Source organism: Lutjanus erythropterus, chromosome 22, assembly GCF_056507025.1.
Source record: "Lutjanus erythropterus isolate fLutEry1 chromosome 22, fLutEry1.hap2, whole genome shotgun sequence".
NCBI classification, from domain to species: Eukaryota; Metazoa; Chordata; class Actinopteri; order Lutjaniformes; family Lutjanidae; genus Lutjanus; species Lutjanus erythropterus.
Window position 1 is genome coordinate 1,231,541 of NC_139338.1, and position 9,912 is coordinate 1,241,452.

At 45.9% G+C, this 9,912-nt stretch overlaps 1 protein-coding gene across 1 annotated transcript; it reads left to right on the top strand.

The window, feature by feature from the left end:
- The first annotated feature begins 8,887 nt into the window (after window positions 1–8,887).
- LOC146306371 (uncharacterized) lies at window positions 8,888–9,912 on the top strand. The gene has a single exon (XM_084711496.1). The coding sequence runs from the start codon at window positions 9,265–9,267 to the stop codon at window positions 9,910–9,912; it is 648 nt and encodes a 215-aa protein (XP_084567622.1). The 5' UTR covers window positions 8,888–9,264.

A 9,912-nucleotide genomic window follows, 5' to 3' on the forward strand; every position in this document is an offset into this window, starting at 1 on the left:
TCTATATATAGGGGGTCTTTGTTTGGTTTTGGAATTTGGCTAATTAAACCTTGTTTCATAATTGGTGTCATTTCATTGTTTGCAATACAATCTTTATACATATTCAAAAGTGGAGTTTCAAAAGAATTTATAAAATTCAGTAGATAAACCGTCGATCCCCGGAGATTTCCCGGCCTTCATATGTTTTAAAGCTTCAATGAGTTCCAGATTCGTGATTGGGTTTTCACAATGTTGTTTAAATTCTTCTGAGATCACTGGGATAGATTCCTTAATATTGTCTAAGAATTTCCCACAGTGTTCAGGTTCATAATTGGATTTATACAGTTTTTCATAAAAAGCACAAATATATTCTGCTATTTCTTTGGGATTAGTGTTTAGATTATTGTTTATTCTCAGTGCCGAAATGTTAGATCTTTTTTGATTACGTTTTTCAAGAGCGAAAAAGTAACTTGAGTTTTTTTCACCATGTTCTAACCATTTTGCCCTAGAGCGAATAAATGCGCCTTTAGCAGCTTCAGTATAAAAATTGTTGATTTCATTTTGGAGTTGCAATAATCTAACCTGTTCATCTGTTGATAGATTTCCCTTATTTAGAAAGGTTTTTAATTCCTCCATAATTTCCTTTTCTTTTTTGTCATTAGCTTTTTTGATATTTTTACTGCAGAGGATGGCCATTTCTCTAACTTTAAACTTAAAGTATTCCCATTTCTGTATATTATTCATATCCTTTTTAGGAAAGATATCTAAAGCCATTGATTTAATTGAGTCTTGAAAAGTTTTATTTTTAAGTAGGTCATTATTTAGCTTCCAATATCCCATCAATTTCTTGTTGCTTTCTTTAGAACCAGTTAAATGTATTGAGATACGTTTATGGTCTGAAAAGGGAGCGTATGAGTGACAAATTTCCGAAATATGTTGTAAACATGAAGAGGAGGTTAACCATAAATCAATCCTGGATTGTAATGTTCCTCTTGTATTAGACCAAGTAAACTCTTTACAGTCTGGACTTAAAAAACACCATGCATCTGTCACTGATAATTCTTGGCTCATAAATTGTGTGGCTTTGAAAAGTGAGTTTAAGAAGCTCTCTCTGGAATTCTGAATCCTATCATTTGGGGCATCATTAAAATCTCCTCCCATAATCAGGAGTGCCTCTTTATTTTTACTTTGTAAGTCCCGTATTTTGGACAAGGTTTCTGTAAACATAGCTCGGGCTTGTGTGGTTCCATTGTGGCCATAAACATTACATATTATGAAAACGGTGTTATCCAGTTTGCATACTACAATACACCATCTACCACTATCAGAGCTGTAAATTTCTAAGATATCACCTGTAAATTTATTAAATAAAAGCGCAACACCTGCTGAATTATGTGTAGCATGACAAAAGTAAGCTTGCTCTCCCCATTGACTTTTCCAAAACTTACTGTCTGAGTCGCATGAGTGAGTTTCTTGTAAGAGGATAATATTAGCATTTGTTTTTCGAAGAAAGAGAAACATTGCTTTCCTTTTTACGTTGTTTCTTAATCCCCGAACATTAAGTGAGACCATTTTCAACGAGTTGAACTTAAAATCATTCATTTTCAGTGAGAAAAGTAAAAATAATAATATAAGAGCACAATGTCTGAAGAACAAATAGAGAAAAAAATAGGCTTGCTTGTGCAGATGCCTTGAAATTTTTTTTTTTTTCAAGTTTAGGCACTAGAGATCATTTTAAGTAAATATAACTGGAATGCATAACGTAGCAATTTGTTTAACAGTCTAACAAGTGGTTTATAAGATTTTTTTTTTTTTTTTCCTTAATGGAAAAAAAGGAGGACATTAATCTCTGAAGTTGGAGAGATAAAGATAAACCAATGGGTGTCTCAAAAGACATCTTTCATAGAGTCAGCGGTGATCCTCTTTCCTTCAATGATCACATCTGGACCACGCCATGCAGTCTTTTTCCCATCTTTGCTGGCTTTTTCAACCAGTGGCCAAAGTTTCTTTCGGCATTGTCTTTCCCCATATGTCAGATCCTCTGCAAGTCGCAGCTTTTTCTCCCTCATCACTGCGGCGGTCATCGAAGTTTTCCATATTTTCTGCCTGAAGGTGCGCATGGTGAATTGGATTATCACAGGACGAGGACTTCTGTCATCTCTGGTACGACCAACTCGGTGAATCGTGTCGACGAGAAAGCCAAGCTTGCTTTTTTCATCTGGAGCCATTTGTCCAAAAATCTGAAAGATCTCTTTTCTTAGATCTTCCACGGACTCATTGGTGGATTCTGGTAAGTTGAAGAGTTTCAGATTCCAGCGTCGGCTGTAACGCTCTGCTTCTTCAATCTCTTCATCCTGTTCACTGAGTCGGCGACTCATCACTTTCATTTTGTCATGGTTTGTCTTCGCCATGAGTTCGATGCCTGCGAAGTTTTCTTTGATAGCTACAATCTCTTCAGTGTTTTGGCTTATCTTTTGTTCGAGAGATGTGAACCTGCTCGTCAAGTGTTGGATAGCTTTTAGTATATCTGCATTGGATACCTCGTCGTTATCTCTTGAGCATGCTTTCTTGGAGTTCGGGCTTGAGAGAGGAGTATCAGGTAAAGGAGAGCATAAGTTGAGCGAAGAATCATCATTCCAGTCCATCAAAATGTTCCCCTTTTTTTCTTTCACTCTTTTCGTCATGTTGTTGTCTTATCGTTTGGCTAGTTAGCCCGTTTGTGTTAGCTCAAACAAGAGGGAGAAAAAAAGTCAGTGTATCTTCTCAAAAACGTTAACAAGTTAGACTTTAGTTCTTATAATGTCCTTTATCTCACATACCAGTTCTTGAAAGTGAAGTTCTGTTTGGTTTACCTTGGTTTATAGAGCAAATGGTGCCCAAAACTTGGAAGAGTTCACAACGAAGCGTGTGTGCTGGCTGCCATCTTGCCCAGCCCCCAGGAGCCCAAGTTCATCAGAGTCGTGCAGGTCCACGAACGATTCATCTGATACATCAAGCTCATCTACCACAATCTCTGATTCTTCTTCAGAAGAGAATGACAAGAAAAGAAGAATGAAGAAGAAGCTGCTGAAGAGGAAAAGGCTGCTGCAGAAGAGGCAGAAGAAATCCAAGTACGAACGGAACTTTGGTAAACGAGGTAATTCAGTAACGTCTTTTGACTGCAGATTTCCCATCAATGATTGAGTAGACGTATCAAACATGAGTACATGTTGCAGCTAGTGTTGTTACAGTAAGTAGAGATATCATTTTAGATTTATTGTGAGATTGTATAAATGTAGATGGCCAGCTGCCAGTAAGAGAAACTGCCGTGCTCCTACAAAAAGCTACAGATAATAAAAGAATGATTTTGGATTGCATGAACTGTCAAAAACAATTACAATACAACAGATTTTTTTTCTCTCTTTTCTTCTTTTTGTCAACAAGCTACCAAAGCAGAGGAAATGTTGCACAGGTACAACATCCTGCTAAAGCATTTTCAGCAGACCAAGAGCATGAGTACTACTCTCCAGAAACTCAAGGTGGATAGGAAGACAGTGTCCTTAACAGCTGCCATCGCAGAGATGTACCTCGCTGGACAAAAGGAGGACATCCCAGACTACAAGGATGGGATGACTTTGAGGGCCTATGCACGACTTTGCAAGGACTTGATTGAAAAAAATGAGAGCCTTACCCAAAAAATTACAAGAATGAAAACTAAGGGTGATCTTTTGCCCTTCAGTTAAAGAAAATGAGAAACAGGTCTTGTTTTGTTCATGTTGATAGTTTTTAAATCTTTTAATATAATGTTGTTTGGTCCTCTAAGGACATAGTTAAAAGTTGTCCCAAAAAATAACCACTCACTCATATCCACTCACTATCATGCAGATGAAAGGTAAGTGAAGTTATATAGTCCTCAAAACACTGCTGGAATTGCACAGGAAAAAAGTGTCATCTCCCAAATAGTTGAAGCTAATACTGATCCGTAGATAATTAGGAAATATTTTGCTTATTTGGTACAACAGAAAAACATCATAAGATTCAGCCTTTCTCCTGTAAAACTTTAGGAATGTTTTGTGAACTATAAAACTTCACCTGACTTCCCATCAGCATGAGTGTGAGTACATAATTGCTGAATTTTCATATCTGGGTGAACTATCCCTTTTAGTCAGAGCAGAACTTAACAGCCTTACCAGGAGACCAGGAGTTCTTTTATTCCTTGCAAGGGAAGTTTCAGAGTTTAATTGTTGGTGCAGTGAAAACATTTTCTCTGTAAACTTTGTCATAAAAATTAAACAAACATGTTTCTGCATCTTGCATCATAAACTGTGTGCACCACTAATTTGGTAAATTGATTTGTTTAACTTTTTTCTAAAGAAATCAACAAGATTCAGTATTTTTTTGTGTGTGTGTTTAAGGTGTGGTAATGTGGTCTGTTTTGTACTGTCAAAAAGTAATATTTTGACTTTGGAGCCACACAGCACACTGTAGTCAATCTTCATTTCCCAAAATTGTACTGGTACCTGCAAAGTATCGAGTAACACAAAAGGTGACGAGGTGATTTGCACAATTAACGTGAAGAACCTGTCTCAAACTGAAAAAGGTGACTAATTGGCAGGTATGGCACTGGTCACAGTTGTGACAGCGCTCATAATGTTGGAATAAAATTTGCCATTTTATTGGTACAGCTGAAGTGATTATGTGATATGATAATGTGGAGATGAACTGTAAAGTAACAAGTGGCATTTCATGGTACTTTATTTCAGTGTGCGTTCTGCTGAAACTACCCATTTATTTCAAACAAACAGTGTTCACTACATTTTACTGGCAGTGATGAGGTAATTATGGGTAGAGTACAGTGATATTACCTGATAGTGGCTTATTTTAATGCAATGTGCCCTTATTTCTGCTGAAACTACCAATTTATTTCAAATGAACAGTGTTCACTACATTTTACAGGCAGTGAAGCGGTAGTTATGGGTAAAGTACAGTGACATTACAGGCACGCACTTCTTTTCATGCAGTACTTATGTCATGGTTGTTGAGTTTTTTGGATTTGTTTTGGTGTTCTTGGTGTTTCGGTTTTCCTTGTTTCCCTTTTTCCCCCCTCCCCTTTCCTTCCAGGGCAGTGTGTGTGGCAGCGGCGGCGGTCATTGGCTGGCTCAGCATAATGAGACGCACCTGGCTCTCATCAGTGCACTTCCCCGGGTATATGAGCTTGGCCTAGTCTCCACTCCTGTGCCGGACTATTCAGTCGTTGTCGGTAATGTAGCGCAGCAAGCTTTCTAGTGGATTTTTTGGTGTTTTTCCTTCGTGACTCTAATCAACAGTGTTTTTGTGCAGCCTTCAGTTCCTCTTCCGACCGTGGGTGCAGCTCTCATGCTCCTGATCCTACGCCAGCACGGTTCCCCTCCTGCCGACCCCGCTGCGCCAGCCAGCCGACCGCGTCCAGCACCTGCCCTCGCCTTCCGTTGTTTTTTGCTTTTTGTGAAACAATAAACTCTTTGAGAACTGCTTTTATCTCGCTCTCTGCGTCTGGGGTCCTGGCCAAACTCTGAACCTAACAGAATAGTCCGGCCAAATCATGGACCCCGCGGAGACAGATAAATTACGGCAGGCGCTATCCTCTCAAGGAGCACGTGTTGGCCAGATGGGGGAAGCCATCCACGAGATCCAAGGCGTTCTCCAGACCCTGGTGACCAGCGTATCCCAGCTCGGCAGCCGCATGGATCAGGCCGTCAGTCAGATCCCCAGTTTGGCTCCTCCTGGGAATCTTCCTCCTTCCTCGGCTCCCTCCTTGGCGACTCCGGCTCCTCCGCCCGTCCTCTCCCGGGAACCATACATCCCCACCCCGGTCAGGTATTCGGGAGATTTAGGGGCATGTAGTCAGTTCTTGCTTCAGTGTACTTTAGTGTTTGAACAGCAATCCCAGACTTACGCCACAGATAGATCGAAAATTGCCTTCATTATGAGTTTGTTAACAGATCGGGCTGCCTCCTGGGCTTTGGCTATCTCCACTAATTCGGCGGTAACTCAGTCTTATTCCTCTTTTGTAAATGAGATGCGCAAGGTTTTTGATCACCCGGTCCAAGGGAAAGAAGCCAGCAGCCGGCTCCTTTCCCTCCGCCAGGGTTCAGCGCCAGTCTCCCAGTACGCTATCGACTTCCGCATTTTGGCAGCCGAGAGCGGCTGGGATGAGCGCGCATTTCAAAGTGTTTTTCTCTTGGGATTAGCTGATAATATTAAGGACGAATTGGCAGCACGAGACGAGACCCAGTCTCTTGACGAATTAATCTCATTAGCCATTAGACTCGATAACCGGCTACGTGAGAGATGCAGGGAGAGAATAGGGAGACAGGGCGCCCCTCCTCCTGTGGTTTCCAACTACCCTCCGGTGTCCACTCCGCAACGCGGGATTCCCCGGGACCTCACCCCCGTGCCTGCCCCCGCTCCTCGTGCGGGTTTTTCCTCCGTCCCTAACGAAGAGGAGTCCATGCAGTTGGGTCGAGCCAGACTGTCTCCCGCAGAACGGGAGCGCCGATTACTGCACCGGCTATGCATCTACTGTGGTCAGCCTGGCCACTTCCTCGCCACCTGTCCTCAACTGCCAAAAGGGGAGGCTCATCAGCCACGGAGGGGGCGCTGGTGAGCCGTACTATCTCTTCCTCCTCTCCCTCCACCCGAGTTCAACTACAAGGTATGCTCAGACTCCCACATAACACGATACCACTGCAGGCACTGGTCGATAGTGGAGCTGATGACAATTTTATTGACTCTGAACTGTGTAGTCAAGCGAACCTTCCTATTGAGCCTCTCCCTGAGCCTAGGAACGTTCTCACCCTGAGTGGACAATTACTGGCTAGTGTCACCCACCGTACTGCCCCTGTGACCCTGCTGCTCTCTGGTAATCATCAGGAAGTAATTTCGCTGTTAATCATTCCCTCTCCCACTTCACCTCTGGTTCTGGGGCTCCCCTGGTTAAAGTTGCACAACCCCCATATTGACTGGTCCGCCTCGGCCATTACCAATTGGAGTACGTTCTGTCATTCCCATTGTCTTCACTCTGCCATTCCCTCCAGTGCCTCCTCGCCACCTGTGCCTACCGAACCTATTGACTTGTCCTCCATTCCCCCCATGTACCATGATCTTCAGGAGGTTTTTAGCAAGGACAAAGCGCTTTCTCTTCCCCCACACCGTCCCTATGACTGTGCCATTGAACTGCTCCCTGGAGCCCCATTTCCATCTCAAAAACTGTACAATTTGTCCAAGCCTGAAAGAGAGTCCATGGAGCAGTACATCACAGACTCGTTAGCTGCGGGGCTAATCCGCCCTTCCTCTTCCCCAGTGGGAGCGGGTTTTTTCTTTGTTGAAAAGAAAGACAAAACCCTGCGCCCTTGTATAGACTTCAGGGGGATAAATGACATTACAGTGAAAAATAAGTACCCACTCCCTCTGATTGATTCCGCTTTTGGCCCCTTGCACCAAGCAACCATTTTCTCCAAGCTAGATCTCCGTAACGCCTACCACCTCATCAGGATTAAGGAAGGAGATGAGTGGAAAACGGCGTTCAACACCCCCCTGGGACATTTCGAGTACCTGGTTATGCCCTTTGGTCTGACCAATGCACCAGCTGTTTTCCAGGCTTTGATCAATGACGTTTTAAGGGACATGCTTAATAGGTTCGTGTTTGTTTATTTAGACGACATCTTGATTTTTTCCAGAGACCTTGATGAACATGTCCAGCATGTAAAGCTGGTGTTAAGAAGACTATTAGAGAATAGACTCTTTGTGAAAGCAGAGAAATGCGAATTCCATGTCACATCTGTCAGTTTTTTGGGGTTCGTGGTGGAAAGGGGACAGCTGAAGGCGGATCCGGCCAAAGTTCAAGCGGTGGCCGAGTGGCCTGTCCCCGCCACCAGAAAACACCTCCAGAGATTTTTGGGGTTTGCAAATTTTTACAGGAGGTTCATTCGCAATTACAGCCAAGTAGCGGCCCCACTCACTCAATTGACCTCCTCCAAGCTCCCCTTTGTGTGGTCGCAGGCAGCCGATGCTGCCTTCGACCGATTAAAGTGCCTGTTTACCTCTGCACCTGTGCTTTCCCATCCAGATCCTGCATTACCGTTCGTGGTCGAAGTCGACGCCTCTGACTCTGGGGTAGGGGCTGTCCTCTCTCAACGCTCCCCAGTTGACCACAAAATGCACCCCTGTGCCTTCTTCTCTCGTCGGCTCACCCCAGCAGAGAAAAATTACGACGTGGGCAACAGGGAGCTCCTCGCTGTGGTCTTGGCTCTCCAGGAGTGGAGGCATTGGTTGGAAGGTTCCACGCACCCTTTTACGGTATGGACTGACCACAAGAACCTCTCCTATCTACGGTCTGCACGTCGACTAAACTCCCGGCAGGCTCGGTGGGCCCTGTTCTTGGGTCGGTTCCGGTTCTCCCTCACCTACCGCCCTGGTTCCAGGAATGTTAAGCCCGACGCCTTATCCAGACAGTTTACTCCACCGGTGGAAGACACACCTGTGGAGACCATCCTCCCTTCCTCCTGCGTGGTGGGGGCGGCCAGGTGGGAGATTGAGCAAGTCGTGCAGGAGGCTCAACAAGATCAACCCATTCCCGAGAGCTGCCCTCCCAACCGGATGTTTGTTCCACCCGCCGCCAGAACTCCTGTGCTCCAGTGGGGACATGCTTCCAAAGTCGCCTGTCATCCTGGGTTTCATCGCACCCTCTCCTTGCTCCGACGCAGTTTCTGGTGGCCCTCCATAACGTCTGACACCAAGGAGTATGTTTCCGCCTGCTCCGTCTGTGCCCGCAACAAATCCTCCCACCAGACTCCTGCTGGCCTCCTACGTCCACTGCCCATCCCCCATCGCCCTTGGTCTCATGTTGCAGTGGACTTCGTCACTGGACTCCCACCGTCAGAGGGTAACACAGTAATCCTTACCATTATTGATCGTTTTTCCAAAGCTGTGCATTTTGTTCCTCTGCCCAAACTCCCCTCAGCCCTAGAGACGGCCAACCTCCTCGTCCAACATGTGTTCAGACTTCATGGTATACCTCAGGACATAGTTTCGGACCGGGGTCCCCAGTTCTCCTCCCAGGTCTGGAGGGCCTTCTGCCAGGCTCTGGGAGCTTCAGCCAGCCTCTCGTCTGGATACCACCCCCAAACCAACGGCCAGACGGAGCGGGCCAACCAGGACCTCGAGTCAGCTCTCCGGTGCGTCACCGCTAGACATCCCGCCTCCTGGTCCACCCATCTTCCCTGGGTGGAATACGCCCACAACTCTCTGGTCAGCTCAGCCACAGGTATGTCCCCCTTTATGGCCTCTGTGGGTTTCCAACCTCCCCTCTTCCCCATCCAGGAGACCGAAGTGGCAGTTCCGTCCGTTCAGGAGCACCTCCGGCGGGCACGGCGGGTCTGGCGGGAGGCAAGGGCGGCTCTCACGCGGACTGCGGCTCGCAATCAACGATTGGCGGACAGACGTCGCGCTCCTGCCCCCCACTATCAGCCGGGTCAAAAGGTGTGGCTTTCCTCACGCGACCTCCCTCTGCAGACGGAGAGCAGGAAGCTAGCCCCCAGGTACATCGGCCCTTTTGAAATAGAAAAGGTAATCAATCCCTGTGTGATGAGACTCAAATTGCCCGCAGCCCTTAATGTTCACCCGGCCTTTCACGTTTCCCTGTTGAAGCCTGTGTCCACCAGTGCTCTGTGCCCTCCGGCCGAACCCCCTCCACCCCCCCGGCTCATTGATGACCACCCTGCCTACACTGTCCGGCGGTTGCTGGACGTCCGCAGACGGGGCCGGGGATACCAGTTTTTGGTGGACTGGGAGGGGTATGGTCCAGAAGAACGGTCATGGGTGTCCCGTTCTTTTATTCTGGATCCGGACCTTATTAATGACTTTTACAGGGACTTTCCTGGCAAGCCTGGCAGGCCGCCGGGTGGCGTCCGTTGA

Bases quoted from the DNA above. Each gene is read 5' to 3' on its own strand.
- LOC146306371 (XM_084711496.1), top strand. From the start codon at position 9,265: ATGTCCCCCTTTATGGCCTCTGTGGGTTTCCAACCTCCCCTCTTCCCC.